Source organism: Salvelinus sp. IW2-2015, linkage group LG18 (genome assembly GCF_002910315.2).
Source record: "Salvelinus sp. IW2-2015 linkage group LG18, ASM291031v2, whole genome shotgun sequence".
NCBI classification, from domain to species: Eukaryota; Metazoa; Chordata; class Actinopteri; order Salmoniformes; family Salmonidae; genus Salvelinus; species Salvelinus sp. IW2-2015.
The window spans coordinates 49141518-49157952 of record NC_036858.1 but is presented as its reverse complement, the minus strand read 5'-3'; the positions used below and the strand labels follow the sequence as shown (position 1 = coordinate 49157952).

Genomic DNA, 16435 nt, shown 5'->3' with positions numbered 1-16435 from the left:
AAAGCCAAATACAACAATGGTGACTGTCAACACCAGACATTTTATTTAACACTTATTTAACTAGGCAAGTCTTATTTTACAATGCCGGCCTACATATTGAACAAACACTGGATGTTTTTTTTTTACTGTTGCGATCAGTTGTTACTGTCGCCTATGCAATATAATAAACTGTATTATCAATTCACAATGGACTCGGGCAAGAATATTCCTTGCCCCCAGACGAGTAGATGACAGCGCAAAGACCATCAATAACCTACAGAACTTGAGACAAACGCATACAATATTAAGCAATGGAACACCTTGATTGGCCAGTTAGTGGCCAAGCCCAAGTCACACCTATGACTTGTTTGTTCATCAAAATCCAGGCCTTTCGGGCAACCAGCAGGTATTGCGCTCATAATAACAGCTGTGAAAACACATTCCCAGACCTACAGCGCTACCGCCAGCGCTTAGATTTACTATTGCGTTAGGTTTGTTAAAATAGAGCACTAGAGCTTCTATTCTGCTATTGTATTTCTATACCTGTTGGAACAATATGCATTATCAACATGCTTGCTTCAGCTTTTCAATGTATTTTATTAAAGGAGTAATGGTATTGATGTGAAACCTGCAAAACCAGTCTATGAGGAGAAGTTGAGTAGAAGTTGTCTTGGTAAGCAAGTCTGGTGAATGAATGTCAAATGGAAGTAGTTCCGGTACAAGAAAACCTTTTTCTGTAATTGGTCTGCCCTGTCTCCTCACCTCTCTGTCTGGCCTGTATGAAGAGACAGGCCCGGGGTCTAGATAACATGGGGCGCGTCCACTCCATGTCTCTCTCTAAACATCCCTATTTTTCAATTTTTCACTCCTCATCCCTTCTCATCTTTCCTCATTTCTCTCCCATCTCTCCCTATCCCCTCCCCCCACTCCTCGCCATGCTTCCCAATCCCTCTCTCCCATCCCTTTCTCCTCATCATTCTCCCTCCCTCCCTATCATCCAAACCTCTCCTCATTCTTCCCCATCTCTCCCCTTCTCCATCTGCCACTTATCCTCTACCGTTGTGGCTCTAATGGCGTCTCCTTACTTACGGATCTCACATCCTCTTATGTCCGCAGACATACTTCAACGATAATATCCTCACCCTAATCCGGACGCTGGTGACTGGGGGAGCCACCCCGGAGCTAGAGGCTCTATTGGCCGAAGAGAACGCCCTGCGAGGGGGCTACAGCACGCCACAGACACTGGCCAACCGAGACAGGTGTCGTGTAGCCCAGCTAGCCCTCTATGACGGGCCCTTTGCCGACTTGGGGGTAAGTGGATGTTTAAACCGAGCTGACACATTTTGGCACTCCCCAGTAGCACCCAATCCTGCCTGCTCGCCTCCTAGCGGCACTTAATACAAAGTGAAGAACAGAGAGCACGCAAGAGGGGCTCTGTTAAGGAGGAGGAAGGGAGGGTTCTGGTGTGTTTTATGGAAAGGAATAATGCAACTGTCTGAGAATATCCCATGATTTATTTTACCTTTTAATTTATCAGTGTATTGTTTATTTATCTTGTGTTAAAGGTTTTACAGTTGTTGTCAAGAGTGCTTCAGATTCTGAAGGGGCCAGATTCTGAAGGGGCATGTCACACAGTGAAAGGATGTTGTTCTGTGTCATTTCCTGCATGATATAAGGGAAATTTTTACACTGTATATTGTTATCTCCACAAAAACACTCAGCAGAACTTATCAAGGGCACTGCAGTTTGACATTTGCAAAGACTTGAATTATTTTGTCACTTAGATAAATGATTACACTTTATTAGAAAACACACCCTGATGTTTTTTTGTTATTTGTTGTTTTCCAGGACGGCGGTTGCTATGGAGATTTGTTTTGTAAAGCGTTGAAGACGTACAACATGTTGTGCTTCGGAATCTACAGATTGAGAGACGCTCACCTCGCCACGCCTAGCCAGTGTACCAAACGGTGAGACCGTCGCTGTGTATCTTTAACATGTAACATCCGTCTCTCTCGCCTCTCAAGGCAGTTAGTGTCACAACATTAGCTGTTTTAATATTAGCTGTTTTAATATTAGTTTTAATATGAATAATATTTAATATTAGTATGATTGTCAGTGGTGCAAAAAGTACTTAATTGTCCTACTTGAGTAAAAGTAAAGATACCTTAATAGAAATCGACTCAAGTAAAAGTAAAAGTTACCCAGTAAAATACTACTTGAGTAAAAGTCGAACATTATTTGGTTTTAAATATACTTAAGTATCAAAAGTAAATGGAATTGCTAAAATGTACTTAAGTATCAAAAGTAAAAGTATAAACCATTTCAAATTCTTTATATTAAGCAAACCAGACGGCACAATTTTATTTTATTTTTTTATTGACGGATAGCCAACTTTCAGACATAATTTACAAACAAAGCATTTGTGGTTTAGTGAGTCCGCCAGATCAGAGGCAGTAGAGATGACCAGGGAAGTTCTCTTGATAAGTGTGTTAATTGGACCATTTTCCTGTCAAAATGTAAAGAGTACTTTTGGGTGTCAGGGAAATGTATTGAGTAAAAATTACATTATTTTCTTTAGGAATGTAGTGAAGTAAAAGTTGGCAAAAACATAAATAGTAAAGTACAGACACCCCCAAAAGTACTTAAGTATTTGTACTTAAGTATTTTACACCACTGATGATTATATTATACAGTTGAAGTCGGAAGTTTACATACACTTAAGTTGGAGTCATTAAAACTTGTTTTTAAACCACTCCACACATTTCTTGTTAACAAACTATAGTTTTGGCAAGTCGGATAGGACATCTACTTTGTGCATGACACAACACATTTTTTAACAATTGTTTACAGACAGATTATTTCACTTATAATTCACTGTATCACAATTCCAGTGGGTCAGAAGTTTACATACACTAAGTTGACTGTGCCTTTAAACAGCTTGGAAATTTCCAGATAATGATGTCATGGCTTTAGAAGCTTCTGATATTCTAATTGTGTCATCATTTGAGTCAATTGGAGGTGTACCTGTGGATGTATTTCAAGGCCTACCTTCAAACTCAGTGCTTCTTTGCTTGACATCATGGGAAAATCAAAAGAAATCAGCCAAGACCTCAGAAAAAAATTGTAGACCTTCACAAGTCTGGTTCAACCTTGGGAGCAATTTCCAAATGCCTGAAGGTACCACGTTCATCTGTACAAACAATAGTACGCAAGTATAAACACCATGGGACCACGCAGCCGTCATACCGCTCAGGAAGGAGATGCGTTCTGTCTCCTAGAGATGAACGTACCTTGGTGCGAAAAGTGCAAATCAATCCCAGAACAACAGCAAAGGACCTTGTGAAGATGCTGGAGGAAACGGGTACAAAGTATCTATATCCACAGTAAAACGAGTCCTATATTGACATAACCTGAAAGGCCGCTCAGCAAGGAAGAAGCCACTGCTTCAAAACCGCCATAACAAAGCCAGACTACGGTTTGCAACTGCACATGGGAACAAAGATCGTACTTTTTGGAGAAATGTCCTCTGGTTTAATGAAACAAAAATGTAACTGTTTTGGAGGAAAAAGGGGGAAGCTTGCAAGCCGAAGAACACCATCCCAACCGTGAAGAACGGGGGTGGCAGCATCATGCTGTGGGGGTGCTTTGCTGCAGGAGGGACTGGTGCACTTCACCAAATAGATGGCATCATGAGAAAGGAAAATTATGTGGATATATTGAAGCACCATCTCAAGACATCAGTCAGGAAGTTAAAGTTTGGTCGCAAATGGGTCTTCCAAATGGACAATGACCCCAAGCATACTTCCAAAGTTGTGGCAAAATGGCTTAAGGACAACAAAGTCAAGGTATTGGAGTGGCCATCACAAAGCCCTGACCTCAATCCCATAGAAGATTTGTGGGGAGAATTGAAAAAATGTGTGCGAGCAATGAGGCCTATAAACCTGACTCAGTTACACCAGGTCTGTCAGGAGGAATGGGCTTGTGGAAGGCTACCCAAAATGTTTGATCCGGCCTTCAGGCCTCTGGCCTCTAACACAGAGAAGAATTTTGATTTGAAATAAATCGTTTTTTCAAATCTTGTAACTGATTAGTTTTCAACCCCACCCTGTTAACTTTCTATTTTGAAAATAGACACTGACTATACAGTATTGTTTGGTTCTCTCTTCCACTAACTCCTCTACTGTATACAGGTATGTGATCACCAACCCTCCGTATGAGTTTGAGCTGGTCCCCACAGACCTGATCTTCTGCCTGATGCAGTTTGACCACAACGCAGGCCAGTCCCGGGCCAGCCTCTCCCACAGCTCTCACTCCTCCCATTCCTCCAGCAAAAAGAGCTCGTCCGTCCACTCCATCCCCACCACCAACCGGCAGAACCGCAGCAGCAAGGCCCGGGAGGCCGGCCACAAACAGAAGTAGGTGGATGAGATGTTTGTTGTGTGTGTCTGTCTGTGTTTGCTCGGGCATGTGTAGTATGCGTTCCCGATCGAAGTTTGGTGTGGGTGTTGTCTATGTAGGGTTGTGGCCAGAGTGTGTTTGAGTGTGCGTGTGTGTGAGACACTGTTTGGGTCAATTATCCATATCTGTGTGTTTGTTGGGGTTTGTGTTTTGTTTGTGAGATTATGTGCTCAACGTCCACGTCATGTTTGTTGAAATGTTTGCTCTATAACCATCAGCATGTGGTCCTTGCTCTCAGCCTGCCTCCATAGCTACCATGATCTCATGAATGGAAACGTTGATGTGCATTATTTTCACAAATAATATTTGTAGAGCAAAAGAAAACACTTCTTATTTTCCGCTGACCTCATTGAACCTGTATTTGAGCATTCATTTAAGAACTCAAGATACCACCGAAAGAAGATGAGGAACCTTGACATAGAAAGACCTCTCATATGTTGTCTTGCTACAAAGCCGGTGACCGGTATGCCAGCTGTTTTTTGCTAGATCTGTTAGTTTCTATACGACACTATAATTTGACTCGTATTGGCATAGCCTTCTTATATGTTGGTATTTGTACAAACAGTATGGCATGGTTATGGATTTAATGTAACACCATTTAAATAGACAAAACTCTACAGGTTGTCTATGAACGAGAAACATCATTCGACCATCTGTGTGGACATCTGTCTGGTTATTGTGTCTGTTCTGTGTCATCGCATGTCCATGTTCCTAGTTCTCAATCTCAAATGCTTATTTTTAGTTCTGTTTTTAATTTTGTTATATTTTCCATAGTATGGAATAAGACCATATATACATTAAGTTATATTGAGCGATAAGTCATTATTTTAAAGCTACTCAGAGAATTTGATTATAATGGTGATATATCATGCTACCAACACCACTCCCTAAACCGTGTTAGATGTTTTAGGTTCATTCTTAAGATTAAATACAACAGATCAATTGTAATGTCTTAGTGTCCTTTTAAATGTTCCTTAGCATTTACCTTAAATTCCTCTTCAACATTGCATGTTAGGGAAGTGAATTGTAGGTGTTCAGTATCTAGAAACGTAGAAAGGGATAAGGGAACATCTGATAAGTAGGGTCGGGGTCATTTCAGTAAGTAAATTGAAATAACATAAAACATACAAAAGTGTAAAAAAATATTATTTTGGCAATGGGGCCTCGTATTAGAAAATAGGATTTTGGTTTGATAAATTGCAGACAGTGTCAGTGCTTACATAGAGTACAGCAAGAGATCCAGTCATATCAGTGATTGTGTTTTAGACATGTTATTTGCCTTGTAGATTGTAATACCATACTTAATTAGATTACCTACTTCTCTTTCTGAAGTGCAACAAGGATGAATAGAATGAGCCAAGGTATGCAAGTTAACGATTCTGCATGTCCTACTATTACTATAGCACCCTTAACGTGGGGTTCTAATCATAACTTTGTCCCTGTGGAGATTGTTATGACAAGGGGAGGTTTTGTAGTGTTTTTGTTATTTTCCTGTAAGGATAAGTCATCACGCCTCAGTTTAAGTTTTGCTTTCAAACAACGGAAAGCAAAATGGCTGCTGCTGCCTCTGCCCTCTCCCTGTCATGCCCAGGACCATCTCTGCACTGCATGAGGTCCAACCTTTCTCCTCTACTTATCTTTCTGTTTTACCTCCTTGACACCTTAATTCACCTGATGATGATTTTTCTTAGTTTTCTCTAGACAGAGCCTCTATTTTGTATAATTTCCTTATTATTTATCATGTTTTTTAGTTTGCTTTATTTCAGCTTGAGACAAATTGCATTGTGTGAGAGGTCTGTGTGTTTGCACATATTCTTTCCTATTGAATGCGATCAGATGACTGATGTTGTCCAAGTGTTGGAAATACGTTGTAATCCAGATTCAGTATTACTCTATCAACTAGAGCCACAGAGACAAGGTGTTGCCTATCACGGACGATATAACACACCTAACACAAACTGTCGTCGCTTACCTAAAGATCGACGCCTACCTAAAGATCATAGCTCGGGTATCGATATGAGTAGGCTCGAAACCTCAAACGGACACCTCCCCGAAACAGGAAGGCATGACAAATATGAAGTCTAAATTGCAGAGGTATATGAGGCATTAAGTTTTGCACTCATAACCCTGTGGTTGTTTTAGACGACAGACATCTTACTTCACCTTAGTTTAAAACATCACACGCTTGTTCTGTAACACACTAGCCTGAGCACTAAGCTGAATGCACACACACACTCCCATTCACACAGACACACATGCACACACTCATGCACATGCACACACCAAAGTTGAAATGACTTTATCTGGAAGGAAATTAAGTAACTGATCTGAAACCTATGGTCCCTCATGGCGTTTTGGATTGGATGGTCATACATGCTATAAAAGACTGCTACTTAAACTGAGACAGTAATATATCACATGACACCATGTAGATTATTGAACACTAACATTTGGTTTTTGCCCCATCCCTCCGCAGAAAGGAAATGGTTTACAGATGAACCAGAAAATGCCTACCCACGGAACATTCAGATCAAGCCCATGAGCACTCACATGGCCAACCAAATCAACCAATACAAATCCACTAGCAGTCTGATTCCACCAATCAGAGAAGTTGAAGATGAATGCTGAAAACCAGGCCCCCTTGATGACTCGTGAGAAGTCTGGACGCTCTTTCGAAAGGAGAGAAAGAGAGATGACAAACGGGGATGATGATGTTGATTCATTGGTCCCCACTCATTCTACAGATCAAGGGTTTGACATAAACACCACAACTTGAAGGGACCTCCTATGTGTATACCTTTAATGTTACTTCCATGCTCTACAATGGACAATGTTTTATTTATCAATCTTCCATAGAGATGTACATAATGACAATCAAATAAGGATTGTTCATCCCCCTAGCACTTTTTGAAATTATTTTAAGAGTTGAAAAAAGAGAAGAAAAAGTACTTCCTGTCATTATTTGCAATAGTTCACATCTTTGTGTGACCACACTCCATGGCTACTGTAGCTGAGGTTACTACTTGTTGTTGGAGGATGAGGGCCGCGGCAGTTTTCTCATCACAATATCATGACATCTCCAAAAGTTCCACAAAACTGGCTGGGGTTCACTGCTCACCACTCATACTCCCAATCTGCTTCTGTTCTATTTGCACAAAAACTAACCACCTTCTTTTGCAACATGACGACTTGAAACATTGACATCACCCCAAAACAACTACCATCACAGAAAATGTCAGCTTTTTGGTTGTTGATTCACTGAATGAAAGAAAAGCTGCTTGTCATTTGGAGAGATGTACTGTGGTAATGTGGAAAGATCCATTACGTCACTGCTTAGGGTATGCTACTGTATGTCATCACACTGTTGAGTAATCAATTAATGCATTCCAGTCCTGTAGAATGGGATCATATTGAAAATCAGGTGTCTTGAGACTCAGAGTACAGTAAGAGACAGTTCTGGGATAAGCTGGCTGACAGAGTATATAGCTACGCTGTACCTACATCTGTTCGGGTGATATCACAATGAATATGGATGATAATGATGTCTATGACAGCGTTTCAAGCTCCTATCATCGCATGGTATGTCCCTGAGCCCTTCTATAACAATAGAGCGCAGATGATCACCTTAAACTGAAAACATAAAAGGGATGAAAGAACAACCTTGTCCTATCCCTTATGTGCAAACATGAAAGGGGTGAATGGACAACCTTGTCTCGTCCCTGGTGAAAACATGAATGGGGTGAAAAGACAGCCTTCTCTTCTCCCTTGTGTGGACAGACGATGCATATGGTATGTACATGCAATGTGTGTACTGTACATGGCAGCGACGTGTCCCCTCAGTAAGAACATTGGTGGTACATCTGAGTTAAATGCACACATTGGTATCATCATCATCTCTCCATCAGTGTGTCTGTGATGGTGGTTCAGCCTCTGGGGGAGCATCATGTGGGATCAAGGCTACAATCATCCAAGACAAATAGGAACTAGATCTGTCTGGGGTTGCGGATCAACTAATGAACTAATTAAACACGTTTCTATACTTAGTCACATCACCGGTAATACACCAACTATGATTGAGCTGAACATTTTTTTACAAACATTAGCTGTGTGCCCTAAAACTTTAGGGAAAGCTTTTAAGTCCAAACCTTTGCCATGATATCTTTGGCGAAAATTGGGATTTAAGAATGAAAAAAATGAGCATATTATTTGAATGTTTTTTGTTTGTTGAGACATTTGGAGAAGCAATGCCACATATTGCGTAAATTGGGCATCAATGGGTCCTCCTTTGACCAGAGCCACTGCCTGGCACAGGGTTGGTAACGGAGGCAGTAAAGAGCTTGGATGTTCTCCGCTGCCAATCCTGATGTCATCATAACACCTCTAAACTCTATGTAGGTAAACGTTAGGGAACAGCTCAATCATAGTTTGGTTTAAAACGATGCCGCTGATGACTATGAAGAATGCTGGAGAATACTGCCTGTGTTCTTCATGTTATCCTGGTCAAGGCTCAAGTGTGTGTTCAAAATGGACCGATTTTTTTTTTTATCCAAAAGCAACCCAGACAGAGCTGCAGCCTTGGAAATGAGAGGGTATGGAGTCACAGATGATCCAACTAAAAACTAAACCTGGCTACTTTATATAAACAAACATGATTATTTTATATCCATATGAGCATAATACATTTCTGCTTATTAGTACACATGACCTAGTGAATAATGCTTTATGAAAGTAATCCATTATTAATATTACCAGGCCTATAATTGCATATAAAAATTTTATTCCCAAATTAATTGCTTTATTAAACATAATCTTACCAAAATGATTAATATAAATTCTGAAATACTTATAATTAGACATGCATCATTGAAGAACAGTAGTCCTCTCCTCTTTGCAACAAAGACCATCCCTGAAAGTATATTCATTATTAAAAGTCAATATTGTGTAGGATATTACCTAAATTTAACTCTAAGCTTTTGTCTTAACTGTTGAGTGCTCCTTAAAACGTAGATGGGCTTAGTTGAAGGATCTCTGTAGCTGTATTGGTAAACCTTATCGCTGTGTATAAGACTGCTCATTTTCATCGACAAGTGAATACGAATACAGATGTGTGAGTCAAACAGAAATGGGATAAAACAATTCAAAACAAACTTGAGTTTCAATGGGTGTAAGTAATACCCAGACAGAGCCAATCGGAAAGGTGCATGAAGCTGGATCTGAGGCGTTTCGCCATTTGTTCTCTTCTGAGGGGGAAACTGTGTGACCTTCACTATCAATGATTGACCTAAATTAGGTCTCTTTCTAAGGAGAGATACACTGAAGTATTTATGTGCGTGTATACTGTATACTGTCATTCTCCATGGACATGTTTCAAACTATGTGACAGAGAGAGATTGTTAGACCATCATCAGGTTGTTTGCAGTGAACAGATAGCCATGATAATATAGACAAAATATCATGTATTTCTAAAGACCTGTCGTTCGCGAGAACCCCTCCCCAAATATTTCTGTCTAAATATGTTGTGTAAATTCCTCCCATTATATAGATCACATGACTTTCTGAAGCAAAATGACCTGAGCTTTCTGTCTGTCTATTGGGTGTGTTGCAACTCTACTGTGGGGCTCATTGACATTGTCCTGGGGTGAACTTTTGAATTGTGATTACATTGTCGTCACACTTTGTAGCAAGTAGAATTATTTTCAGAAAATATGTGAGTAAAAATCAATGTATAATTGGGTTGTTAATAATATACTTGCTAGCCTGAAAAATAAGGAATTGATATTTGATACTGACAATGACTTAATTCATTATACATAGTATTCACAAAGGACAAAATTATTATTTTGCCATATATGGAAAAAAAGAAAAACTAGACTTTTGAAATTAAAGATCCTTATCCACATTGCAACAATAAAATGGAAAGAGTAGGTGTAATTTGACCTGGTAATATCAACCATCACAGAGATGCAGACATAGGGTAGCACCAATTCAGCAAGGCTTATCACAATAAAGAGAGGACATACTTAATTTTACTGTTCTTGTTAAAATAGTTTTTTCTTATTAGGTTTACATTCCATTTTGTCAGCTCTAGTCAATTATGTTACCATAGTAATATCCATGGATTGTTTGAAACTGTCACTACTGCTTATTGATTGTTTACAGAGTTTTCTTTTTTTGTATTCAGAAGTACTTAAATACCACTTTACTCAGAAATCAAATGGTACAAATCACAACCCAAAGCAGACACATACTTACAGAATAGTCCATTTCATTGTATCTAAATGTTTTATTTTTTTTTCAATACGTGTACCCACAATTTGTGTGAATGGTTTGACTCAAACTGGGAAAAAAATCACAACACTGGACTGAAACCTGTTCTGAAACCTGTTCTTACATTCTAAGGTTTTTAAGCTTTATCTCTTTCCAGCGCAAATACTCCACAAATCTAAGGTACTGCTCTATACCATATCATACGTTTGTATTAGATGTTGAAGTCTTTGCAATGTACGCCTCTAAAGTTTTAGAGTGTTTTGAAGTGCCATGAAAAGTGTTGTTGAACAAGCATCGTTCAGTCATTCACAGACTCACTCACTTATTCAGAATGAGTAAGGATTGAGTTAGTTCCTCTCAGAAAGGGAAGTAAATGTATACGAGTATGGCATCTTATACTGGCATGGGGAACATCCAAGCCATCAATGCCTCTATGCCAGTAGAGTGCCAGGCAGTGCTGTAGGTCTAAAGGAGGGCCTGTTTGAAGACCCACTATAGCAAAAAGTGGCATTGAAAAGGAGGGAAGGGTACATGGGGCAGGGACACTGCTCATCAACCTTCAACATATCATACATCTGTGTTGGTCGTACTGTCTGTAGCCTAAGGTACCTATCTTGTTGTTAGGAGACTGCAGGGAGAGATGTTAAAACATGTTTGTTGTGTGGTAGAAGGTATGAATGACTGAAGGATGCACAGAGAGCACAGGCCAGGCTGTTTCATGTGCTTGAGACCACCTGTCAGTGTTTTAGTCAACTTAAGAGTCAGAACTATGAAACTTCACACATTGTTTCATATTTTTGTTAATCTATTTTCTTGCTGTAAAGGATGGATATAACTTATTTGCTGGAAAATGTACTAGATGTAATAAAATATATAATACTATGGGGGATTTAAGTCTTAACAACACATTGAAATTGCAGTTGGCAATTTTTAAGTTGATTTTGATGGAGAAAAAATTCAGTTTTTTTGGGGGGGGGGGGCAGCTGCCTATCAGTTCAGGTGGAATTCAGGACATTGCTCTCACATGTCACATATCTGATTCTTTGGCACATGGGCATTGCAGGAATCAGGAGTTTGAAAAAGCCTACTTAGTTTTGTCGAAGCGAAAATAGATATATGGAGAATTTGATGGTGCTGAGTTGATCTACCTGACTCTGTCAAATATAATCTGCTGATAAATATACTGTCTTGTACAAAAAGTTTGTACATAAATTGTACATGATTTCTTTTTGTATTTTCTCAAATTAAAATGGATGTATTTGTGTTCTAAAACTGGAACGTCTCCTCGCATTTCCTTCCAGCATTAGAAAATGTGTATATTCCATACAGTGATGCATGTTAGTCTTAAGCACTGTACAGCATTGGGAGAAAATAGACCATAGTCAATGACAATATACTAAAGTATCACAAGGTGTTAATATTCAGTTTAATAATACTTAATTCGACAAGGGACAAATATACATACAACAATTAACATGACTTACACACAAAACAGCTTGTTGATTACACGTTATCTCCTTCACAGTCTCGCCCTGGATGATGTCCTATAAGAGCAGACTATCGTAATGTTACACATAGAAATATAATTAGAACATATTAAATCTCTGTGATACTACAGTATCCTAGATGCTGTGTCATATACATTGACACACATAAAAATATATATTTACACTGAACAAAAATATAAACGCAACATGTAAAGTGTTGGTTCCATGTTTCATGAGCTGAAATAAAAGATCCCAGAAATGTTCCATACACACAAAAGGCTTATTCTCTGAAATTTTGTGCACAAATTGGTTTACATACCTGTTAGTGAGCATTTTATGCTTTGTCAAGATAATCCATACACCTGACAGGTGTGGCGCATCAAAAACCTGATTTAAACAGCATGATTATTACACAGGTGCACCTTGTCCTGAGGACAATAGAAGGCCCCTCTAAAATGTGCAGTTTTGTCACACAACACAATGCCACAGATGTCTCAAATTTTGAGGGAGCGTGCAATTGGTATGCTGACTGCAGGAATGTCCACCAGAGCTGTTGCCAGAGAAGTCAATGTTTATTCCTCTACCGTAAGCTGCCTCCAACGTTGTTTTAGAGAATTTGGCAGTAGTATGTCCAACCGGCCTCACAACCGCAGACCACATGTAACCATGCCAGCCCGGGACCAGCCACCCGGACAGCTGATGAAACTGAGGAGTATTTCTGTCTGTAATAAAGCCCTTTTGTGGGGAAAAACGCATTCTGATTGGCTGGGCCTGGCTCCCCAGTGGGTGGGCCTATGCCCTCCTAGGTCCACCCGTGGCTGCCCCCCTGCACAGTCATGTGATATCCATAGATTAGGGACTAATTAATTATTATTTAAATTGACTTGATTTCCTTAAATGAACTGTAACTCAGCAAAACCTTTGAAATTGTTGCATGTTGCATTTATATTTTTGTTCAGTATATTATATTTGTGATCCTACACAGGTACAACAAGACTAAGGGCTCTATTCAGTTTGTATCGCTGAAGCGTCATTTCAGATTGAGCCAACATATCCAGCGTTTACCGTGAATGCAGTCTCCGCCAATGCGGAAACATTGCCTTTAAATTTCCACGATACAGATTGAATAGTGGTGGTGATGACTATACATCGCCCCTGTCTTTGACCTTGGCTTTCCCGAGGGATAGAGGGAGAGGAGGGGAGGAACTCAAGATGAATGTCTATTAAATTTTCCCCCATCCGTATAGCCAGTGAGACGTCAATGACCCTGTGCTCCAAGGCAAGCCACCAATCCCCTGATCCCTGCATGCTGTAGCATCATACAGGCATTACTCTTGATGTACATTTAGTGACATGCTATTACCTGCTCCATCACTTACGCCTGTCAATCAGACGGGATCCATGGTGAATGGGCCTAAGAGCACATCAGCCTCTCTTAGCTCATATATCAAAGTACATGTAGGGATTGAAAATAGAATATCAGCTGAGGAGATTGAATCTCTATGTGACGGTAAAAGGTGGTCCCATACTTCTCTGATTTATATTATGCTTCATTATTGACGTTAGTTAAATCACAATGTAGAGAAATAATAGGAGAGATTTATTTTTTGTTGTTACTTTTAGCCCTTTTTCTCCCAATTTCGTGGTATCCAATTGGCAGTTAGTCTTGTCTCATCGCTGCAACTCCCGTACGAACTTGGGAGAGGCGAAGGTCAAGAGCCGTGCGTCCCCCGAAACACAACTCAAACAAGCCGCACTGCTTCTTGACAATGCCCACTTAACCCGGAAGCCAGCCACACCAATGTGTCGGAGGAAACACCATGCACCTGGCCACCGTGTCAGCGTGCACTGCGCCCGTCCCGCCACAGGAGTCGCTAGTGTGCAATGGGACAAGGACATCCCGGGCTGCCAAACCCTCACGTAACCCGGTCGACGTAGGGCCATTTGTGCACGGCCCCATGGGTCTCCCGGTCGCGGCCGGCTGCGACAGAGCCTGGACTCGAACCCAGAATCTCTAGTGGTACAGCTAGCACTGTGATGCAGTGTCTTAGACCACTGCGCCACTCGGGAGGCCCCAGGAGAGATGTTAAAGAAGAAAGCAATTCCGCTGTGCGTGCGTGCAGAGCTGGTCCTCCTCGTCGCCTCTGAGTTGAAGTGTGTAATTTCACACTCCAACATCAAACAGCTAAACAGAAGGAGAATATATGACCCGCATTGGCATTTGTCCTTATTTCTCTCTAAAATGTGCAAACACTATTACCCTTGGGTTATCTAAAGTGGTGCGGTGACGATTCAACGCCTGCCCGCCGCCTCTCCACTCCCTCAGCCTCGCCATCACAAGACGACAAGCTGCAGAAAGAAAAACAAGAGCGACACAGAGAAAGGGAGATGTAGAACAAGAGAGGGGGTAGAGGGTGAGAAAAATAAAGAGACATAAATCGAGAGGGGGAGACTGACAAGGAAAGAGAGGAAGAATGAGAGAGAGAGAGAGAGAGAGAGAGATGGGTTGGAGATGGAGCAGATGTTGGTGGCTGTGTTGATTTGTAGCCTGATAAGGGTGGCACCCAGGCGGCTGGAATTGATGGCTTGTTAGAGAGGATGGGCTCCTCTGTGAGATGTTTTCAAAATGATTGATTTACAATAAAGTGGCTCCGGGTGTGTGCACGCAGGCAGAACTGATGCAGATCGATAGAGCTGAAATTGATTGATCAGCCATTTAGCTTGGCAGTGTGTTTACTGAACGAAACCAGGCAGGAACCCCCCTATCCCTCTATCACCTCTCAATAAAACAGAGAGAGGGAGAAACACTAGCCAACTACCTCTGGGCCTGCCTGAATATTCTGCTTGCAACACAACACGAACCAGACGATATCTGAATATGAACCATAAAAATGTAATCATACAGTAAGAGGTGCTGGTGTGAAACGTTTATGACCGTGTACTTTATTCCGCTCTCAATGTGTCCCTCTGTGACTTGGAGATACAGTGCTGGTAAAGCTGTCTCACCGTACCTGTTCCTTGCAAGGAAAATAGGAATAATGTTGGCTCTGTCATTGTCTTTGCGTAAGGGTCTTTCTTTGTGAGGTAGATAACACGTTCTGATGTAATTTTGTACTGTGAAAAACACAGTAATTGATGTTCAGCAAAGCAACATATTTTCATCCCCCGCCACATCTGTGATCGTTGACTTTTCTTAGCATTTTTGGTAACCTTTTATTCTGTTAGGGGCTGATTCAGATATGAAATCTATGCCTTTTTTTATGCTTTTTGATTTACACACTTCTTAGTAGTTGGTATTCAAACTTACCATATCTGCGGATGTGGCTCCCTTGAGTGCACTGAATAAATATGAGTCAATCCCAGAAAACACACCCGTTCTGTTAATTTATCTAAAGCCATCCCTTTAAATACTGTGTACTTGTATTTACAAGTTGATTGGCACAAGACTGGAATGTAACCTATGGAGACCACGTTCAGAATATGGAAAAATAGAGATGAAAAAACACTGATTTTACACCAATATTTCTGTAAGTCGCTCTGGATAAGAATGTCTGCTAAATTACTGTAATGTAATAATGTAATGTAATTTATTCCTAAATCCTACTTCATGGAAAAATAGGGTTGGAGAGCCTTTATCCACGAACGAAAACAACAGTACTTTAATTCAATCTGAAAGTTGCCACACATTATTCAATGGTATTGTTGGAAGTAGTGTACAATAGAATTCTAATAGGGATCGTGGAACTGTGTGGTGATAAGGGCCAAGTCTTATGCCAAACTAACGGGTTGGTCTGCGCTCCATAATGATTTAGTAAGCCTACAATTTGTATTTGGTCTTCATTAAATAGGATCACTATTACTTGTGACTCATCAACAACCACAAGGACGTGACAGTATTTACAAAGGCAACAAGTAAAGGTAGGCTAAATCAAACGATGTAATGGAATGATACGAAATGTAGGGTACCAACTGAAAGGCACTAACACTAAATTGGCAGTTAAATATGTGTGGTTATTACTAACGGTCGCAACCGATAGTGGCTAATAATATGTAATATAATACAAATAGTAGGAAACAGGAAACATTCTAGAACGCACAAAGGCGTGACTTTCATTCTGCACGGCTTTGCCTTGTCATCCCATTTAGCTTGCATCTCCAAGTTTCAGCCCATAAAATTACAATTCTGCACTGTGGGAAAGGGGCATAAATACCTGTCCTGATGATATGCTTCTCAGTTTGCTGCC

At 40.5% G+C, this 16435-nt stretch overlaps 1 protein-coding gene across 1 annotated transcript in view; it reads left to right on the top strand.

The window, feature by feature from the left end:
* The window catches only part of LOC111977944 (calcium-activated potassium channel subunit alpha-1a), a 270409-nt gene extending 258427 nt beyond the window's left edge, over positions 1 to 11982 (top strand). Inside the window, exons 27-31 of the mRNA XM_070448702.1 lie at positions 1096 to 1290; positions 1828 to 1946; positions 4170 to 4394; positions 5770 to 5798; positions 6914 to 11982. Of these exons, the coding sequence (XP_070304803.1) occupies positions 1096 to 1290; positions 1828 to 1946; positions 4170 to 4394; positions 5770 to 5798; positions 6914 to 7065 (720 nt within the window). The 3' untranslated portion in view covers positions 7066 to 11982. The remainder of the gene's footprint in view (positions 1 to 1095; positions 1291 to 1827; positions 1947 to 4169; positions 4395 to 5769; positions 5799 to 6913) is intronic.
* Positions 11983 to 16435: the final 4453 nt, after the last annotated feature.